Source organism: Anarrhichthys ocellatus, unplaced genomic scaffold (genome assembly GCF_004355925.1).
Source record: "Anarrhichthys ocellatus isolate YVR2014 unplaced genomic scaffold, GSC_Weel_1.0 scaffold5, whole genome shotgun sequence".
NCBI classification, from domain to species: Eukaryota; Metazoa; Chordata; class Actinopteri; order Perciformes; family Anarhichadidae; genus Anarrhichthys; species Anarrhichthys ocellatus.
Window position 1 is genome coordinate 15,278,204 of NW_022280035.1, and position 20,559 is coordinate 15,298,762.

Below are 20,559 nucleotides of genomic sequence, written 5' to 3' on the forward strand. Positions count from 1 at the left end.
AAATCTACCGATCAATAAAGTCAAAGAAAGCTATTTGAATACCAATGTTTAGAATGTAATTTAAACGTTTATATAAAAACAAATAAGATGCGTTTAATGAGTAATCATAGTTAAAATACATAAGTGTTCTATGTTCAGCCAGTTGCTCCGTGATTGGCTGGACAGACCTGCTACGTCAGACGAAAACAGTGCGTCTGCTAGTACTTCCGGAGTCACGCGTCTTCCTCCGCCATGTGCATGGTGGGAACGAAATAACGAAGCTGCTTTTCTGAAACGTGAATGAGGGAAACAAAGCTGCTTGTTGCCGCTCAGAGAAGAGGAAAGCCCCGGCGGGACGAGGGACGTGTCCGGACTGTTGTCAAGAGGGAAACACCACCAAGTAGCCCATAAACTAGCGAAATAGTGGAGTCGTTTCTCTCGGCAGCTAGCTGGTAAGCTCGTACGTTTTCGCCATGGCTCTGTACATCAAAGCTGCTGAGGTCCTGGAGAAAGCCGAGATGAAGCAGGGCGCTTTGAAAACTCTGGTTTACGACAGCAAATTTGCAAACATCAAGCAGCTGTTCGCTCTGGTTTGTGAGACCGAGAAGTTTTCCTCCATCCTGGAGGAGATCATCGAGTCCACCAAGCTGCTCAAACAGACCAAGCTGAAGATACACCTGGCCAAAGTGCTGGTGTACGACCTGTTGATCGGCCGGGGGCTGAAGTGCGGCGGCTCCTGGAAGACCATGATGATGAAGCATCGCTCCCGACTGCAGGCGGCGCTGGCCCGCATGAAGGTGAAGCAGAACGTCAGCAAGAATGGGGACCTGCTCCCGGTCAGCGTCCAGAGGGTTGTCGGGATCCAGCTGCCCAGGTATGCGCGCGTGAACACCCTGAAGACCACCGTGGAGGACGCTGTGGACTACCTGAAGAGGGATGGCTTCTCCTACATGGGACAGGCCTCCAGTCTGGAGGACTTAACCATGAAGAGGAAAGACTTTATGCTGGACCTGCATCTGCCGGAGGTGCTGGCCTTCTCTCCTAAAACTGACTTCCATGACCACTTCCTGTACAAGGCTGGCCACATCATCCTGCAGGACAAAGCCAGCTGCCTCCCCGCTTTCCTCCTCAACCCCCCACCTGGCAGCCATCTCATCGATGCCTGCGCTGCCCCTGGCAACAAAACCAGCCACCTGGCTGCCATCATGAAGAACAAGGGCAGGCTGTTTGCCTTTGATTTGGATGCCAAGCGTCTGGCCACCATGGCGACTCTCCTGCTCCGAGCTGGGGTCACCTGCCAGCAGCTGGCCAACCAGGACTTCCTGAAGGTGGACCCTGACAGCCCGCAGTTTAAAGACGTTGAGTACGTCCTGCTGGATCCATCCTGCAGCGGATCAGGTAGAGTAACAAAGGGTTATTTCTGTGTGTGTGTGATCCAGGTTTCTGATCACCCGTCTGCTGTCTTTACAGGTTTACCCCAGAGGCTTTGAGGTCCCAGCGAGCCTATGAATCATGTGGCTATGGTTTTACAGTCGCATGATTCATACATCGTACAATTATATGCAATCGCAATATCCCTCGAGCAATCGGGCAGCAAAGCAGCACCACCAACCAAATTACATGTTATTGCCAGTGGTGGAAAGTAACCAAGTAGATATACACAAGAATATTACTAAAGTAAAATTTCTCTCACACATTTGACCCTCATTACACATTCTTTCCAGGCCTTTTGTCACTTTTGAAAAAAAAAAAAAAAAAAAAATGAAAACTGTTTTATTGTCTTTCCTCTCCCATTAATCATCTCATGACTTGTCAAATGTATCTTGGGACATTTTAGAGGGAACTGACCTGAAGGTGGGGAACTACTGGATAACAGTAACTGACCATATGAAGTAGATGAATGGGCTCTACCGCGAGCAGCTGCAACAGTAACATCCTGCATGCACATTGTTGCATCAGTATTAAGAATTGAATAATGTCCGATATGACAATTTATAAGTCACAGGGGACATTTCACAGAAGAGCGAGGACAAGTCATCCTTTTTGTCAGGCTCTCACTTCTACGTAAAATAATATAATAATAATAATAATACTAAGCATCATCATATTGGTTGTTTGTAGTGATCTAATTTTGTCCAACTCGTATATAATTTAGGATTTGCATGCGTTTCTTTAACCAGTATGTAGTTTACATGCAATACTAGTGTACCTGTACACAAACAAATTAGATTTAAATGTAATTCATGATGTATGATCTGTGTGTGGGGTCCAGGTATGGTGTGTCTCCGGGACGATGCGTCTTCTGCTGACGAGGTTCAGGCTCGTCTGGCCTCCTTGGCCTCCTTCCAGCTGCGGTGCCTGAACCACGGCCTCAAGTTCCCTCGTCTGAAGCGCCTGGTCTACTCCACCTGCTCCATCCACAGCCAGGAGAACGAGGACGTCGTCACGGCCTGTCTGCAGCAGAACCCGGGCTTCAGGTAGGAGCAGTCCACTTTCACTCACTCAAAACAAACCGAGAAGAAGAAGAAGAAGCCAAATACCACAAGTGACCCTGCATTCTGGGGGCACAGTGCTCTAGTGGGGCAATAGGGTGCTATGAGCTAGATATGATGGTCCCTGAACATTTAGGGCTTTGTAGGTGAGAAGAAAGATTTTAAATTCTGTTCTGGATTTTACTGTTCCCTGAATACATTTCATATTTTCTCCTCCAGGTTGGTTCCACTGCTGGCTCAGTGGCCAGAGCGTGGCCTGGAGCCACTCACTCAGTGTCTTCGCGCCAGCACCACCAAGACTCGCACACACGGCTTCTTTGTGGCTCTGCTGGAGAAGCACAGTGAGGCTGGGAATAAGAGGCCAGAGCCAGCGGTTCAGATAAGGTAACTACCCGGCTGCCATGTAAAGTAATGAAGTGTAAAATCCTATTGTAATACAGTGATTAAGCCATAGTTGCTCAGAATTTGTAATTCCAAGGGAAAATGTCACATCTGTCAATTATAATGCTGTTTTATTGCCTGTAAATTGTAAAATGGAAACAATCTAGACTACGTATTTTGTGCATTCAGTCACATTCAACTTTGATTTTGTTAAAATATTGAGCTTGAACTAGAATCTTGCAGGTCTGTGGTGTAATTTTTGTGAAATCTACAATTATATCAAATCAGACTCTGTAGACTCATGCTTTTCACTTTCAGTTGACTTTATGAGCACAAACTACATGGAATTTGACACGTTTTAGAGCAGCTGTTGGTACAGATGAGCAACTATTTCGTTCTGAAATTGACTTTAGCCGTCTGCTCTGTCACAGCAAGCCGGAGGCTGCGGCACCACTCAGCCTGTCCACCTGCGAGAAGAGACCAGCCGCCTCAGAAGAAGAGTCTGAAGCTTCAGAGACGGAGGACACCCCGACAGCAGCAGCAGCAGAACAGGCTGACGCTACACCTGGCAAGAAGAAGAGGAGGAAGAGGACGAAGAAGAAGAAGGCAGCAACAGTGGAGTGATGAGAAATGTAACATGGGACTGCTACAGCATGTTGTCTGGAAGGCATGCTTTGTGTACGGGGCTTTATTAATGTGATGTAAAGGAAAAGTAAAGATTATTTTTTACTGTATCCCGTCTCCTTGTTTCATTATTGCTGCCCTGCAGAGAGGTCTTCTTTCAGAAACAGCTTCAGGTGTTTCTCCACAGAAGTGACCGTTTATTTCCAGTAGAGGGCAGGAAAGCAGCAGCAAACCTGCCGAAGAAGAAGAAGTTTATTTCCGGCTAAACAGAGTCAGTGATTGGTGGAAACGCTCGTGGCTTTTGTAACTCATTTACGCAAAACACGTTTTGTAACTGCAGGACGTTGTTGTGACTTGTAGTTTATTTCTCTCCTGGCGGTGGTTCGTCTTGACATAAAGTCAGTAACTTGTATTGATGTATCTGATCTGATGTTAATATCCTGCAGTTTTAGAGCGGTTAATGCATGAAGTCGACCCGCAACGATCTAACGCGCAAATATGTTTTTGCCTTTGTGGAAGAAAGGCATAAATCGTGTGTGATTTCAAACCGCAGGCCTCTTCCAGCAGCTTCTTCCCCGGCACTGACAGCAGGATGCCCCCGGTTCCCAGAGTGAGACTGTCCGGAGGTCTGGAGATCTGCCGCGTGCTGAACGGAATGTGGCAGGTGTCCGGAGCGCACGGAGCGGTGGACGATGCTAAAGCAGGTGAACGATCATGTCTGTGGAGAAAATGAAAACATCTGGGTGTTTTGGGAAATCTGTGGAAACGATCACTAGCAGAAGACGTGTCCTGTAGTAGATTCAATGTATGATTTGATAAAGACATCATGGAGGCTTTAAAAAAATTCGATATTATAACTTTGTCAAACATGGGTGTGTTGGCTTAGAAAAGCAAATGCAAAATCCCAGGAAGGTCATACATTTAATCTAATAGACAGCACTCCAGTCTGGCTGTGGAAAGGCTTGTTACACTAGTGCCATGTTTCTGCAACAGTTCCTTGTGTTCAAACAGACACTTTAAGTAAGTTACACATGTTAATTGTGCAAAATTAGGATTTCTCAACTAGTCTCTTTCTAACTATTCCATAGCCTAATTATGATTGTGAATATAATAACACACATATTAATGATACATTTAATCTAAAAATGTGTCCCTCTCATCTCTCCAGTGGAGGCGATGCAGGCCTACGTAGACGCTGGTCTGACCACATTTGACATGGCGGACATTTATGGGCCTGCAGAGGAAATATTTGGACGGTTCAACAGCCAGGTACGCACACACACACCCTCCTATTCAATACATGACATTAATATATGGGGCTATAATGTGGCAAAGATGAGCAGAATAATGCAATAATAATCAGATGTACTTTGAATCATGTTATTCAGTTTCTTTATCAATATTTAAAAATATATCTCATTGTACGGTGGGAGCTATTGAACACCATATTTTCTCCCTTTTAATGAATAATAACTGATACAAACTGTCAAGCCATTGATGTGGATGTCATGCCATGCAACACATGTCCCTGTAAAGATTTGACCATATTTGATGTTTTAAAGTCCTCTTCTATGGGTTGAAAAAGCATTCCTTCTAAAACCTAATAGATAAACTCACATGTATGTTAAGGTTCAACTGGCCTGCTCATCTTTGACCCGTTTGCATGACATGATGCTGGAGATAGTTCTGGAGACGGTAGTTTATGAAGTTTAATTGATAACTGTAATTGTCTGTAGAGACATCAGTGTTCACACACACACACACACACACACACACACACACACAGTGAGACGCGGTGAAGCTCCATCTTGGCTGACTTCTTTTTTTATTTTGCCTGTTCTCATATTGTTATTCAAATTAAAATGGTCCAATAACAAAATACTGGTCCAAATTTGGTTTTAACATAATCAAATAAAAGTTTGGGCGTGATCCTTTAAATTTTGTTACGAATTCATCATAGATTAATAATAACCTTTAAAACACAAGAGGGAGCTGTTGTTCTGCTGCAGATTGAAGTTTGCTCCTCAGAGGTGTGTGTGTGTGTGTGTGTGTGTGTGTGTGTGTGTGTCATTGACAAGAAAGAGACAGAAAGGAAGCAAGAAACATCAACAGTTCCAAAGACACAGATTCTCAAAAAGAAAACAGTCTGCTCGAGGAAAAAGAAACAATGTATTTTGCTTATAAAAACCTGTGACTGCATTCCCAGGAATATGTTTGGGAATAAAGCTAAGCTAGTTATAAATGGTTAATGCTTTTACATTTTCCGTCATTGAGCTACAGCGGCAAAGTAAACTGACAGCATTCAGATGAAACTGTATTATTGAACATAGTTGTATTGAGCTAAGTGTGATGGACACAGTTGTCATTCATACTGTATAATCCCTGTGAGCTCAGTCGTGCCAGTTTATTGATTCGTCAATCCAACTGTTAGTGTCGGTGTTCTCCACAGAGCTGCAGATCCTCAATACACACACATTAAGAAATGCTCTCTCGCGCGCACACACACACACACACACACACACACACACACACACACACACACACACACACACACACACACACACACAGACAGGTCCCGGTGTGGCTCAGATCAGAGTTCTTGTGGCTGATGTGCTGTGACAGTTTAATGGTGCTGGCTGTGGTCTCAGCCGTTCACCTGGAATAATGTGCAGAGAGCTTTTTTCTCCTCCAACCAGCTTTTTCTCTCTCACACATTTGACCTCATTACATGTGCTTTCCAGGCTTTTTGACACTTTTTGATTTAACTAGTCAACAGACACTTCTATCTTTTTAAATGATAAATGTGTTTAGCAGTGCAATATGGTTTAAATAGAAGCTACTGTGCAGTATTTCATAATTTGCAAGATATTTAGCATGGTAAGATTATAATATATAAGTGCAAGATACAGAAAGAAGACATAGCTCAATTCAAATATTTGTAGTTTGTAATTCTAATTGTTACGACTCTTTGTTTGATCTTTTCTTAGTGCAAATCATCTGGGAACGACATCCCAGCTCTGCAGAGTCTGACCAAATACGTGCCGAGACCAGAACCAATGAACCGCAAGGTGAGCCGTTTGACAAATGTGTTGAGACAAGAGTGACACCTGCACTCAGTCTGCCGTGTTTTACAGAGAGAGTAGCTCTATCCACTAGAGAGCACTGTGTGTCTGTTATAAAGAAGCAGGACATCACCTTACTGGCCTACTTAAGGCTGCATAGAAAATTCCCAGGAAATGTGTTGGTGTTGAGTCCTTTTTAAAGGATTCCCTCTGTAGCCTTCGTTTTATGATTTTAAAAACAAATAACTTGAAAAGTAATCCGATTTTTATTTATGGTTTAATGTTATTTGTACCTACAATATGCTAGTAAATCAACAGTAAACAAACATAAGCAACTCATGTTTATTTTTATGTTAAATGATTTAGGTTGTGAGATTCACCGGTATTAGAGCTTGGTAATGTATCGGTTAATATTCACTTATAGCTGATACATTTGTGACGGTGTATGTGTCTTTATTATTTTACTGTTGAAAGTAGAAATAGGGGCTGAGGTGTGTGTGTGTGTGTGTGTGTGTGTGTGTGTGTGTGTGTGTGTGTGCGTGCGTGCAGGTGGTGGAGAAGGCCCTGCAACGCTCCATGAGCCGTATGCAGGTTGACAGTCTGGACTGTGTTCAGTTCCACTGGTGGGACTATAAAGACAAAAGATACCTGGACGCACTGGGACACCTCTCCGACATGCAGCAGGAGGGACTCATACGTACGAACACAATACATATTGCAAACGTCTACAGATAAACAGAATAAACAAAAACACTAGAATCTGACTGATATATTAGCAGGCTGATATCACAGGTTTAACAGTAATTGTAATATATTATTGTTTTATAGGCTGCATTTTCTTTATATTTGTTCAATCTTGACCTGGAAATGGTTCTCTGGAAAAGGCTAGTAAGTGGACCTTGAGTAAAGCTTATTTGTCAGAGCTTTCAACTGCATCTCAAGGGCTTCCTTAGCTGTTTGAGTCGTTATTAATCTTAACACAAGGTCCTCTTACTTGGGGTGTCCACATTTTTCAACTACAGCAACTCCCATCTGATGAGGAAGGCCATGAGGTGGCGCTGAAAGCTTCAGAAAAAAACCTGGTGGACCTTGTGTTAAGAACTTTCATCAAGTTGCTATTTTTAAGGTTGAAAATGAACCTTCAAGTCCAACTTAAAATGAATAATTTATCTTATTTGCATTAGCGAGTTTGATATATTTTGTGCTTTTTATTTCTTTACAATCATTTTATTTTCTAATTATGTTTACTTTATATACATATATACATAGAAGGTTATTGTTCATCTATGATCAAATCATAACAAAAGGATCAAACCAAACATATTATTTGATTATGTTAAAAACTAATTTGGAGCAGTATTTCATTGTTGGATCATTTTAACTTGAATCACAATATGAACAGACTTTTCAGCAGACTGAAAATGAAAAGAAAGTCAGACTCTCATGCTGATCTCACACACCTATAAGGATTGACACATATTCTCTGGAGGCAGAACAGTAGTGTGTCAAAAACAGGAATGTGAATCTGTTTCTTGTTCCTTCATGTTATTTTTATTTTTAAGAGACCTCAACCTGTTTCTTCCTTTTTGTTTCCCTCAGGAGAACTCGGCCTCACTAACTTTGACACTCAGAGGCTGGAGGAGATCACCAGCAGAGGTATCCGCATCTCAAGCAACCAGGTACCTGGCACCACGCACCTGCATGCTAGTACAATACTCCACGAGACCCTCTCCTTCAGTGCATCTATTAATCATGTTTGCAATGTGTTTGTTATGCAGGTTCAGTACTCTTTGATTGACCAGCGACCTGTAGCCAAGATGGAGAAGTTCTGTCTGGCTAACAACATTCAGCTCCTCACGTACGGCACTCTGGGTGAGATACAACACATTAAACTTTAAATCCAGTCATCATATATTCATGTTTTCATCATTTTCATTTACTTGGATACATGAATATCACTCCAGTAGAGCAATTACAAAGATGAAGGTTTCCTTGATGTTAAATGAGGTAAGAAGTACATTTACCATTGTGATGTAAAATGGTGGGTTTCTAAAATGGAGTCAGTCGATGTGACGACACATCCTCTGTCCTCTTCCCTCCCCCTCTATCATCGCTACTCCTTCCTCTCCCTCCGTCTCTGCATCCCATCCTCCTCCTGACCTCAATGGTCTCCGCATTGCCCTCCCGTCTTCTCTTTTCTCTCCACATTCTCTCGCTTCCTCTTCTCCACCCTTCTCCGTCTCATCTTTTCGTTTCCTCCATCCCTTTATTCCTGCCGCCTCCTCCTCCCACCTCTCCTTTCCCTCCATCCTGTATTCATCCCCCCTGACTCCTTTTTAACTCCTCCGTCTGCCTCTCTCTCCTCCATCCCTCACTCCACTCCTCTTCCTCCATCACTGTCCTCTCTTAGCTGGCGGTCTACTCTCAGAGCGTTATCTGGGGAAGGCGGAGCCTACTTCCAGGGCGGAGCTCTACACCGCCTCCCTCTCTAAGTACAAGAACATGATCAACTCTTGGGGTGGCTGGAGCCTCTTCCAGGACCTCCTTGTCGCCTTGGAGACAGCTGCTAAGAGACACGACTGCTCAGTGGCCAGCGTGGCGACGCGTTACGTGCTGGACCGCCCTGCAGTGGGGGGGGTCATTGTCGGCTGTCGGCTAGGCGTCGCAGGGGCGGGGCAACACATCGGTGACAGTCTGCGTAGCTGCAGCCCTGACTTGAAGTTGACAGTGGAAGATCATGTCGCCATCACTGCAGTGACGCGACGCTCCAGGGACCTCGTGGCACTTATCGGGGACTGTGGGGATGAGTACAGGAGCTAAAGGGTTAGGGAGAGGGGGGGGGGCATCTCACACAGAACAGCCCTATAAGTAGAAAAAGCATAAAATACATATACTGATGAAAATCTGTTCAATTCTCCATTTGGCCACTTCTATTGATGTTGATTCATATCAGTTTCTGAGCACAAAGACCGAAGCTGCTGTTTTGTTCCACATTATTTACATTACATTAGAAAGCGCATTCAGGAAGTGGGGAACTATAAGTTTTAACTTGCCCGTTCCTTTTACTTTTATACAACCTCTGAAGATATGTGCCTCATACAAAGTGTATTTTACCCACTGAATAATTGATGCCATTAAACAGTGTAAGCATGTGCTGTAAGAGAAAAGTGTTCAATGTGTTTAAGTGCTTTTTAATGTGGGAGAGAAGCTTCTCATTCAGGCTTGAATATAGTTGCACTGATATGCACAAACACACAGTGATTACTGTTTACATTTAAGTGTCTAGTAAGTTTTTTTTTAAATTATTTTAATCGTTCACGCTGTGATTGAAATCAATATTGTGTAAATAAAAAGATATGGCATTGGGAGTTTTCTTTTCTGTTTTGAGTTGAATTAAATGTATGAGTTGAATCCAAATCACCTTGGAGTGTGTTGCATAGGTAAATAAAACGTTTCTCATCACATTTGCTGTTTATCTAACTTTTATTTATTTTAAGATAATTTAACTGAAATCAGAAAAAATATTTTCTCACTAAACTCTAGCCAAACACAGCTACCGAAGAAAACTGTTGTCACTGAGGTCTTTGAATTATCCTGACTACATCTGACCTTGTTCCAGGAAAGAGATGTTGCTGCTGAGTTTTTACTTTTCCAATGCTTTGAGCTTCAGAAATGATATTCACTTCTGTATTCTCGCAGTATTGGTGTGGTATTGACCCTTGAAGATATATAATGAGACAATGTGCTGTACAATATTATTCCTTTGTGTCTGAGAAACTGGCCATGTGGTAGACCGTTAGTGTGTGTGCATCCGGGAGGGCGGGGGCTCAGTGAAGCGGAATAAAGTGGGGAACCCGGCAGCACTGACGGAACATACAGATGACAAGAAAGCGACACTCTCACACACACACACACACACACACACATCCCATGCACACAGATAATTCAGAAATGTTCGGCTCATATCGTATACATTTTCTTTTAGGATAGAAGCACGTGCTGCATCAGAAATGGTGAGGGATTGTGTCGATGTTATTGTGGTTTCAATGGGTGAGTATATAATTAGTGTGTCATGTAAGTCATTAATTCACGTGCTGAAAGCATGTTTTAATATATAGCTTTTATTTTTGTTTGCATGTACCGTATGTGCTCTTGGAAGGTGCTGAAATAGCAGAAATTATGTTTGACAGGAGGTGTGTGAGCTGCTCCATGTGTTCATATGTACTATCGAGTGTGTGTGTGTGTGTGTGTGTGTGTTGGTTTGTGCATTAGTGGAGAACAATCCATACGACAGATTGACAGATGCTTCGACGGCCATCAGGACAGAGACGCCCAGCCCGTCTGCACTCCCAGCATCTAAAGTGTCTGAACAGTAAACACACATGCAGTACATGCACTCACAATCTGTCAGTCCATTTCACTTTTCTCCATTACACACACTCACAGCTGACACACACTGTTCACCTCAAAGACCAGATGGACTCCAGCTACGCTATATGAACGAGGTCAAAGGTCCCAGATATCACGTTCAATCTCCTGTAGTCCTTTTTACAAGCTGAAGTTCAGTCAGCACCCTGTACCGAAGACTTTGGAGTTGAGTAAGACAACACTGTTAGTTACAAGACTGAAGGGGGTCTTATTGTAGTTATATACAGTACATTGCTGCAGCAGCTTTGATTTACATGCATTTCGAAACACCCTAAAACAATTTCTTACCTTTGATGAACTCTTGTGTGCAGAGCCAGTGGATTTTCTTTCTATATTTCATAAAAATGTATACATCAGCAGACCTCTTTACTTCCATTTCTTTGTGGATCTGACATGCTGCAGTATGCGTGAATCTTTCAATAGGCTTTTTAATTATTAAAGACACATTTAATATGCACACCACATGGTGGATGTGGGCTTAACAGACTTCAACCAGTCACAACGGCACTTTGACCTAAACTTAACCAAGACATGGGCAGCAATAAGGTGTGGCTGAGATCTTTATACAGAACTGTGCATGCTTAGATAGATAAGAGGACATTACAGCCTAAAGGACCAACTTATTTTCTGCTGACTGACTGTCCCTATAGATTGGACAGAGATGGTTAGACAAGTCTTCAGGATTGCTGCTCCTGAAAGGGAAACCTGCATTATATTCAAAAGACAAATAATTCTTAGTTTAAAGCAGTTCATTCAAAACTATAATTATTTAAAGCAATTATTTTATTTAGGAGTTTTCCAGGTCTAAAAATGGTGGAAGATCTAGAGCAATCAGGCAAATTGACTGTTTGATAATCCTGTCTGGACAGGTGTTATCATTATGTCAATAATGTCAATGTCAAGACGCTTGTCTCGGTCACGTGATACATTACCTCAAAAATTAAGCCGGCAAACTAGCGAAAATGAGTAAATAACTTTTGGAGAGCTTCTTTGCAAAGGGGGAAAAGGCCCACGAAGGAGACAGAAGAAGAGCTACAACTTCCAAGAAAATGAAAGCTTCATTTATCATTTACAATATCAGGAGTCTGATTAAACATCAGGAGTAATTCTGACGCGCCAAACCCGCTCTGTAGAATATGTGGCCACACAGGAAGATCAGCTGCTGGAGGTTGTAAATGACGGTGGCCTAAAAAGTATGTTTGAGACAACAACTCTGCTGGTGTTTTGCATTAAAATCAAGGCTGAATATCCTGAGATCGCCACTAAAGCACTGAAAACCCTGCTTCTATTTCTAACATCCTCTCTGTGAAGCGGGATGTTCTGCAGTGACGGCAATCAAAACAAATTAAGGAGTAGACTGGACAATCAGGAACAGCCTTCGGGTGTCATTGTCTCCCGTTACCCCCAGATGGGACTGTGTCGTTGCAGAGAAACAAGCTCAGGGTTCCCACTGATTCAGCGTTACTGTGAGTTGTATTTATTTATGCATTTTATATTTGTTTTCATGCTGATCATATCATTTTATTTCCTCGTGTTTTTCCGCCACACCTTGAAGGTCGGTCCGTGAAAATATTGTCTTATATGAAACCGGTCCGGGGTTATACAGTAAGTCATGAACAGGTTATAGTATAGTATGTCGAGAAAAGTCATAAGAAGACATGAAAAAGTCAATGTACAGTATTGCAAAAAGATCATAGGTCATACTATGTGTATAAAAGACACAAAGAAGTTAATAACTATTATCCACCAAATAATTCAGTTCAAAACAGTTTTAAGGTCTTAAATTCATCAACTGACTAATTCCCAAACTCAAGGTGCAGGTGAAATGTGGCTATAGTTACTATACAGTGGACGGGATGCAATATATTAGCATTTGAATATGAATTTGCAAACATAGACAGCTTAACAATGTTAAAAGGATAATTTGCGGATTTAGCCTACTTGTAGGCTTTCTTTGCAATATACAGTGTTATGTCATTACTGCTAATGGGTAGAGTGTGTGGTAGAGTGTGTGGAGTTTTGTGAAAACTGTGCCATGGAAAACACGGTGAATGCTGGACTAGCAAATAGTGAATTCATAAAAGGAGACATTATCTGCCCTTGAGAATAGAACAGAATAGAATAGAATAGAATGCTGGATGGAACGTGAATGTGTTAGAATGTTGACGTGTCTTATGTATGAAGCCAGGTCTTGTGCAAATTAACCTCAGTATCTTCACACACTCCACAGAGGACAGCTGGACAGCTCTGAGGCTCTGAGGTAGGCCACGGCAAAACCACTGCTCATAATTTACAGTAAATTTGTATTTTATTTGACTGTGGTCAGGCTTCCTGAGGGGCTCCCTGGTAGTAGCCCTGGCTTCTCTTAGCCAATGCTGACGGTTGGCGTTGAACTGTGGGGAAGACACAGTCGCGCTCTTAAGCCCTGCATGGTAGGTTATCGCTGTGTGGGGCAAGCCACAGGCTGCCGTCAGCATTGTGTAAATAAGGTCGACCAGTCTTCAATGCTACCAGGGGGCAGGAAGTCTGTGTGCCAGTCTGCCTCAGAGCTCACTTCAGGCTTCCGGTGTGTCCGATGTAGGATGCTGTGGTAAGATACTGGCACCAAACTCCTGTCGTGTAAACCAGTAGCATATCTGACCTGTAACTTTGGATTTAGAATAGACTTTGACTGCTACCACTTTTCATAATTTGGCTCAGGATGTTTGGTGCCACCATGATGATTTTAGGATTACCAAATCCCTCCTTGAATATCAAATTGTTTTACTTAGAGTAAAGTACAGTAAAACCTTGTAAGAGAGCTGTCATGTCCAGTCCGTGCCCCGTGCTTGTCCTGTGTGTGTGTGCTCCGACCCGATCTCCTCCCGGCTTCCTACCCCGGTTCTTCATCCACTCTTCTTGGTTTTTGTTACAACTTAACGTGATAGTTCGTTCGTTCTCGGTCGCTCCGTTTGAAAGTATTTCAGAGTTTTTTTTCCCCAAGTGTCTTTTCATTGCATTGACCCTGTCTTCCTGTTCCTGCAGTTTGGTTCATCCTCCTGGTTCCCCAGTCTGCCTGCTCTGCCTCATCCTGCCTGGATTCCACCCTCGCCCTCCTTGGATTTCCCCGCTGTTCCCTGACTGTTTTCCCCTTGTGTTTTCCCTGCAAATAAACCCTGTGACAAGAGCTTTGCTTATAGGAGTGATATTTTGAAATATAGTATTTATAATAATACAGTTGTTCTGGGGTTCAGAGTGATTGACACATCAAGTTTTACTACATATTTGTGTTGTCCTGTATACATTTTAATCCAGTATAGTAAAAAAAAAGGGTAATATATATAAACAGGTCAGTCAGACAGCTTATTTAAAAGTTGCAGCTACAGCAGATCATGAGTCATTCTGACCTGCCGGCGAAGAAAAGCTGAACAGCAAACAACAGACGGGTCAAACTCCGTCTGCAGCAGCTGCAAGACATTAATCAAATATGATAAAAAGTCATAAATAACATCATAAAAAGATTATTGTATATCATTTCTATAAAATGCCAAAAGATGCATAGTATAGAATGTCACTGTATAGTCATAAACATACCATAAAATATAAAAAATCCCATAGTTTTGTAAGTCATACAAATGTAAAAAAGAGGTAGTATAGTATTGTCTAAAGTAAAGAAAGCAGGTTTTGTACATTTTTGTTTCACTGTAAAAATTGACCTGTGTATCATGCAACCGCAACCTACAAGAAAGACCTCGGACACAGACATTGTGAAGAAACCTTCCCTTTATTGGTGTGAAGCAGTCGCATCCAAGTCGGGGTCAACAAGGTTACAGTCAGTGCTCAAACAGACCATACCAGAGTTTCTCCACACCCTGCTGGATCTAGTGGGGTGGGATTTAAAGAGTCGAACCGGGTGCAGACGTACGAAATGCTGGGCCGATGAAGTGAGAGGGGATCCACAGAAAATATAAAAAAGACTTCACTTTTACTCCAAACCACGTTCACTGCTTTTTACTGAAACACTACAGCAGCACCAGAGCTTTCTTTGGGAGGTAGGACGAGGTTAGAGGGTGGCGGTGTGGATGTGAGCTTGTGAAGGGAAGGGTGCGTTTACACAAACTAATGGGGCAAAACCACATCAATGACAGTTTAAGAGAAAAGCTGGGTTATGTTTTTTTTTTTATTTCTCAAACGAATGCTTTAGATAGTTTTACGAGGAGGAGAGCGTGAGTGGGCCAGAAGTGCTTTCCCTCCTTTTGTGTTGGGTTACTTGTTTGTTGTCTCCATGGTGATCACCAGTTAACCACAGAGTCCATATTTGCCATATTTGTTGCCGCTGCTGCTGCAACGTTCTTACTTGGCATTGGCGGAGCTGGTGAGCACTTTACGGACCGCTTGAGTGATGGCATCGCGGTCGATGCCGAAGATTCGGAGTAGCTCTTGGGGCTTGCCGCTGCGGGGCACCTGGGAAACTGCCAGGCGGTGAACAGTGAAGCCAGTCTCGTTCACTACCGCAGAGCACACCGCCTCGCCTAGACCACCTGAGGAATCAGAATATACAGCAGTCAGGACTATCGAGTAAAGGGTCAATTCACTCAAATCACAGACAGTTTCTCACTTCAAGTCTTTTATTTGTTCCTCTGTCATATTAAAATCTCTCGCACCTTCACAGGTGATTGAGCTCTGCAGCGATGTGATGTGGACTGACAGGATGGCCAACACCCTCCCTCCACTTTCTCACTCCTCACTTATACCCCCTTAAGACTATCCCTCTCCTTCTATCTTCCCCTTCTCTCTCTCTCTCACACATTTCTTTTTTACTTCTCACTCCAAACTGTCATTCAAACATTTCTGACTGAGTGAACATGAAAGCTGAGAAATGACAAAAAGAGAGTCATTATTACATGTTCTTACATGGCCTTTAGTACTAGATGTTTCCCATCCGTTGGTTGATATAATTGCTGGCAACCAGTGTGTGAGCCAGACAGAAAAAACTGACAAATGCCATTTACCCATCTGTTCACCACATCCCCCTGTTCCCTGGATACTGCTTGGTTTCTACTGCCTGTCTGTATAACACGCACATGTTAAATATGGACATATTAAAATTACTGCACACCTGTGACATTTTCACTTGCATGTAATGAACTAATGAATGTGAATAAAGGTGTGTGTGTGTGTGTGTGTGTGTGTGTGTGACCAAACAACAGTGTCATCTTCCTTTTTTTTTAGGCTTTATCATGGAAAACATACGTATTGTCGACCAGCAGAGAAAGCAGCTACATGTAGGACAACAGAAAAACAAAACAGAGAGAGAGAGAGAGAAAGCTAATTCTGGACACTCTTTGTCATGCTGGTGCTGTATGTAGGTCAGCGTGAGCCCGAAGGTCAGAGCTGAAATTAAGAAACCCTGACAAGCTCTCCCAGCTCCTCCTCCTTCGCCCCCACCCCCACTGTTTATATCCATTTCACCGTTTCTGTATCTTCCATCTCTCTCATGAAACCCACAACCTTTACCCAAATTCTCCGTCACCTTCAGAATCCCTATACCCCCATCCTCTTCCTCCCCTCCTCATGCTGCTCTTCTCTCTCTTCCCTTGCTCAGACTCCAGCTTCCTCACACTTTCCCTATCCATCTGCAGATTGTCCTTTGTCCTTTGCTGCTCCAGGCATTTTTATTCATGAGCACAAACATGCAAGCAGCTGCATAACAATCCTCATGCCTGCTAGTTAAAGCTCTCCTGTTCATACCATGGGATCCACAACGATGTGACTGTTCTGATTTTAAATTAGACATGATTCAGTAGATGAATGCAGTTGAGTGGCACTTTGCATTGCTAATCTATTGAGACCTGTCACAACGTATAATGTATTACACAACGTCAGTTTATGTGACATTATGTTGCAACGTCCTGTGACCAGAATTTAACTTTTGGGGAATTGAGATTACTATGATAGTTTATCCATCAATGGTACAATATTAATCAAACAGATATAAAATCATAATTTCAGGAATATACCGCAGGACAAAAAAATGTAATTCTCACCAATATGGCTTCCCAGTAGTTCTCAAATCAGGTTTAAAATTAATTTGAAGTTATCATTTTTAAATGTTTAATTTGATCTACTGGTGGAAAGAGGCTGGATGGATCGGAGACCGAGGGTATGGACATGTGACGAAGGCTACAGGTCAGAGTTGAACCCTGGATGTTGTAGGCTGAAATGCACCTTGTTTGATCACGTTAAGAATATCTAAAGAAAATCATTCAGCCATTTCTCTACATTTGTTTTGTTTTTGGACGGTCATTCACAACCCCCCCACCTTCATAGTAGTGGTCTTCCACTGTGATGATGCGTCCTCTGGTGGCCTTGGCGTTGTCGATGATGGTCTTGGAGTCCAGGGGTTTGATGGTGAACGGGTCAATCACACGGATATTAATTCTTTCTGAGGGAGGAGACAGGAAGGTGGAGGATGCACATCAGTTCAACTGATGATTCATATAAAGATCGTATACTGTTATGCTGACATGGGTTGGTTTCTTTGGTTAGGTCTTTCTTTATACCTTTCTTCAGCTGTTCAGCAGCCGCCAGAGCCTCGTGGAGGGTCACTCCTGCTCCGATCACAGTAACATGGTCGTCATTGGTTTTATACACAACCTGAGTGGGAAGTGAAGACATATTTGTTTGTGCACTCCAAATGGAAACATGCACACACTCTAGTCCGATAAGTCGTTTGTGATAATGAGGTATAAAAAAAGTTCAAAGAGCATGAAAGGGTTTGACGAATATATAAAACGCTGCTACAAACCTTAGCCTGACCAACATGGAAGTCCTCATTGCAGTTGTAGATGATGGAGTTCTCTGGGCGGCTCGTTCGGATGAAACACAAACCCTGAAACGAACCACAAATCATCTACATGGGTCTGTGTTATTCAACACAAAATCTGTAGAAGATTGGATCCCATGAATCTCGATATGATGAAGCTTTCATTCTGCTCTAAACCTAGACATTTTCTTTTCAGGATGTCCATTTTTAAATCTTTTTCACTTCTTATAATGGTGATTATGGGTACCTTTGTGTTGGCGGCGAGCTCCACAGCTTTCTCAGTGGAGACACCATCACTTGGGTAAAAGATGGTTGCCGTGGGAATGGCCCTAAACATGGCCAGGTCCTCCAGACCCATCTGAGAGGGCCCGTCCTCACCTAAAGATACACACATCTCAGCATCAAAGAGACAAGTAAGGTACAACAAGACTCATGTTTAACGGAGACTGGAAAATAAATTCTGGTGGACTGGCATGCATTCAGTCTGGAAAGGTGCGCATGCAATGTACCTGGAGAGGTGAAGGAGTAAGGGGAGGAGGAGGAGGAGGAGGAGGAGGAGGAAGAGGTGAAAGAGAATCAGGCCGCTCTGTCATCACCTCCATGACACAGTGACAGTGAGAGGGAGAGGAGGAAGAGTGCTGACACCGGGAGAGGAAGATGGAAGACAGAATAACAGGGGAGGTGAGAAGTTTGGGGAAAAAAGGTTTAGGGTCAGGAACATACTGAGGGTCGGTTCAACGCACGTTGTAGTGAAATTAAAGCAACAACAACATCTGATAAAATAAAGAATTCAATATAATACATTTTTATATTCTTATATTTAAAAAATCTGTTTGTCAGTTATCATAAATGAACTGTATATCTATGATACGATGTTTTTGGGGGAAAAAGAAGAAGTAAAAGGACTTAAAAATGAACCGCTTTAAAGGTCAAAGGTCAATTATTTCAGGTCATGATTGGTGAAAAGAGAGACAGGAACTGACCAATAGAGACACCACAGTGGGAGCCGCAGAGTTTGATGTTGCTCTCAGAGATGCTGGCCATGCGGAGCTGGTCGTAGGCCCGGGTGAAGAATGTAGCAAAAGTGCTGGCAAACACCACGTTACGGTCCCTCACGGCACAACCCATTGCAACGCTCACCTGCAGGAGAGGGGAGAGGGATAGAAAGGAGTGGAAAGGAGGAGGGGGAAAAAAAGGCAGAAGTTGGCGTGGTCTAAGAAGCTAAACGCTGCTGACTTTGTTGATCCCCTGAGTTGTCGTCTAGCTGACCATGATGTTTTACTTTGGTTTTTATTGAAATGTCTCCGCTTCGCCTTCTTCCAATGTGCATGGAAAAGTTAAAAAGTCTGAAGAGGTCACAACTCCAGCAACACTTGTAGTATTAAGTGACTTTATTGTGAGACCAAAGCGTTTCAACTTGGCCAATTGGTCTTTATACCACAAGTGTTGCTAATCACATCCCCATCAGCTGTACTAATTGTTTAGTTGTAATTGGCAAATGTATGCATGTTAACATGCTAAACTAAGAGAGAGGACATGTTAAAACATTAAACCTGCTTAGCATCAACATTGCATGCTGATGTTAACCTGTAGTTGAAGGTACAGTCCTACAGAGCTGTTGTTTATATTAATACCTCTCAAGTAGTGATGTGTCAGTATAAACAATATATTTGTGTTAATACTTACGACATAAAATGAACCTGGTATTTCATAGTGTCAAAATGTAAGAACCAAATGCCCTTATTTTATTTATTGAATGGAAGTTTTAATAGCCTGAATGATTTAAAACCTCTCCAGCCATGTAACTGGAGGGCTATTGTCTCTTTCTCACCATGTTCTGCTCTGCGATGTAACACTCCACGTAGCGGTTGGGGTGTTCGTTCTTAAAGAGCTCAGAGAAGGTGGAGTTCTTGGTGTCTCCATCCAGAGCCACCACATGGTCGTTGTAACGGCCCAGCTTGGCCAGAGCCATGCCGTAGGCCTTCCTTGTAGCAATCTGGTAACACATAGACAAACCGACAACTAGTCAGTAGAAGATACGCAAGCTTGGCTGAAGCTATGTTGTGTACTATCTGAAAGGTTAAGACACATTTATTTGTTTAGGCCAATATAACATACAATTAAAAACCCGAATGATGAGATTTTAAGGTTAATCAAGACATCTGAGCTCGTCTGTCACCACTTGTCACACCTTCTCTCCAGGTTTGTAGCTGGGTGCACTCGGCATGCGGACGTTACGGAGGCTGACAGGTGAGGCATCCTCAGTGGGCGGAGCAGGATACAGGCGCTTGTTGCAGCTGACGACGCGGCTCTGCATCTCCTTGATCACGCTGTCGGCCATGTCTTTGGGCAAAGGTTTACCATGCCAGCCCATTTTATCCTCAGCCGCTGAAAAACACACAAAACACAACGTAGGCTAGCGCAAACAAATGCAGCTATTACTGTTGTAGCGGTAGTACAACATACTCTATAAACTCTATATACTCTATAAACCAAATTCCTCCTCATATCCTGCTTATCTCCTCCACATTTATGCATGTGCATTAGATAAACCATGGCCAGCTGTCACACTCATAACAAACATCCACTGCAGTGGGTCCCAACAGGCTACTTCAAAGATCCACAGGTTAGAATCAAGAGGCCACAGGCTTATGACAACACTCACCATTTCTGACAAAATCCTATGAATACAAAGACATACTCCTCTTTTCACCTCTCTCTTTCTCACTAACACACATGGTCACACACACACACACACACACACACACACACACACACACACACACAC

At 42.9% G+C, this 20,559-nt stretch overlaps 3 protein-coding genes across 4 annotated transcripts in view; 2 read left to right on the forward strand and 1 right to left on the reverse strand.

The window, feature by feature from the left end:
* Positions 1-177: 177 nt before the first annotated feature.
* On the forward strand, positions 178-3,565 carry nsun5 (NOP2/Sun RNA methyltransferase 5). The gene is made up of 4 exons (XM_031844951.1): positions 178-1,377; positions 2,252-2,456; positions 2,691-2,855; positions 3,284-3,565. Exons 1-4 carry the CDS (start codon positions 453-455, stop codon positions 3,474-3,476), a joined length of 1,488 nt encoding a protein of 495 aa, XP_031700811.1. The 5' UTR covers positions 178-452; the 3' UTR covers positions 3,477-3,565.
* Positions 3,566-3,772: 207 nt separating this feature from the next.
* Positions 3,773-9,992, forward strand: LOC116382160 (uncharacterized oxidoreductase At1g06690, chloroplastic-like). Of its 2 annotated transcripts, XM_031844960.1 has the most exons (8): positions 3,773-3,874; positions 4,030-4,180; positions 4,645-4,745; positions 6,464-6,544; positions 7,088-7,235; positions 8,138-8,217; positions 8,317-8,410; positions 8,949-9,992. In XM_031844960.1, the coding sequence occupies exons 2-8, from the start codon at positions 4,069-4,071 to the stop codon at positions 9,356-9,358; spliced, it is 1,026 nt and encodes a 341-aa protein (XP_031700820.1). In that variant the 5' UTR covers positions 3,773-3,874; positions 4,030-4,068; the 3' UTR covers positions 9,359-9,992. The 2 variants fall into 2 exon arrangements, with proteins under 2 accessions (XP_031700820.1, XP_031700818.1); XM_031844958.1 differs by having other exon boundaries at positions 3,773-4,180.
* Positions 9,993-14,710: 4,718 nt separating this feature from the next.
* The window catches only part of LOC116382175 (transketolase), a 16,522-nt gene continuing 10,673 nt past the window's right edge, over positions 14,711-20,559 (reverse strand). Inside the window, exons 7-14 of the mRNA XM_031844985.1 lie at positions 19,963-20,159; positions 19,603-19,767; positions 18,755-18,911; positions 18,019-18,149; positions 17,754-17,837; positions 17,509-17,602; positions 17,268-17,390; positions 14,711-15,486 (exon numbers count right to left, since the gene is read on the reverse strand). Coding sequence (XP_031700845.1) covers positions 15,299-15,486; positions 17,268-17,390; positions 17,509-17,602; positions 17,754-17,837; positions 18,019-18,149; positions 18,755-18,911; positions 19,603-19,767; positions 19,963-20,159 — 1,139 coding nt within the window. The 3' untranslated portion in view covers positions 14,711-15,298. The remainder of the gene's footprint in view (positions 15,487-17,267; positions 17,391-17,508; positions 17,603-17,753; positions 17,838-18,018; positions 18,150-18,754; positions 18,912-19,602; positions 19,768-19,962; positions 20,160-20,559) is intronic.

What these genes read in the sequence shown, in the direction of transcription:
- nsun5 (XM_031844951.1), top strand. Translation starts at nt 453, where the DNA reads ATGGCTCTGTACATCAAAGCTGCTGAGGTCCTGGAGAAAGCCGAGATG. An exon ending in TCCATCCTGCAGCGGATCAG is followed by an intron (nt 1,378 to 2,251) that starts GTAGAGTAACAA and finishes TGTGGGGTCCAG; the next exon opens with GTATGGTGTGTCTCCGGGAC. An exon ending in GAGCCAGCGGTTCAGATAAG is followed by an intron (nt 2,856 to 3,283) that starts GTAACTACCCGG and finishes GCTCTGTCACAG; the next exon opens with CAAGCCGGAGGCTGCGGCAC.
- LOC116382160 (XM_031844958.1), top strand. Translation starts at nt 4,069, where the DNA reads ATGCCCCCGGTTCCCAGAGTGAGACTGTCCGGAGGTCTGGAGATCTGC. An exon ending in TTGGACGGTTCAACAGCCAG is followed by an intron (nt 4,746 to 6,463) that starts GTACGCACACAC and finishes ATCTTTTCTTAG; the next exon opens with TGCAAATCATCTGGGAACGA. An exon ending in CCTCACGTACGGCACTCTGG is followed by an intron (nt 8,411 to 8,948) that starts GTGAGATACAAC and finishes GTCCTCTCTTAG; the next exon opens with CTGGCGGTCTACTCTCAGAG.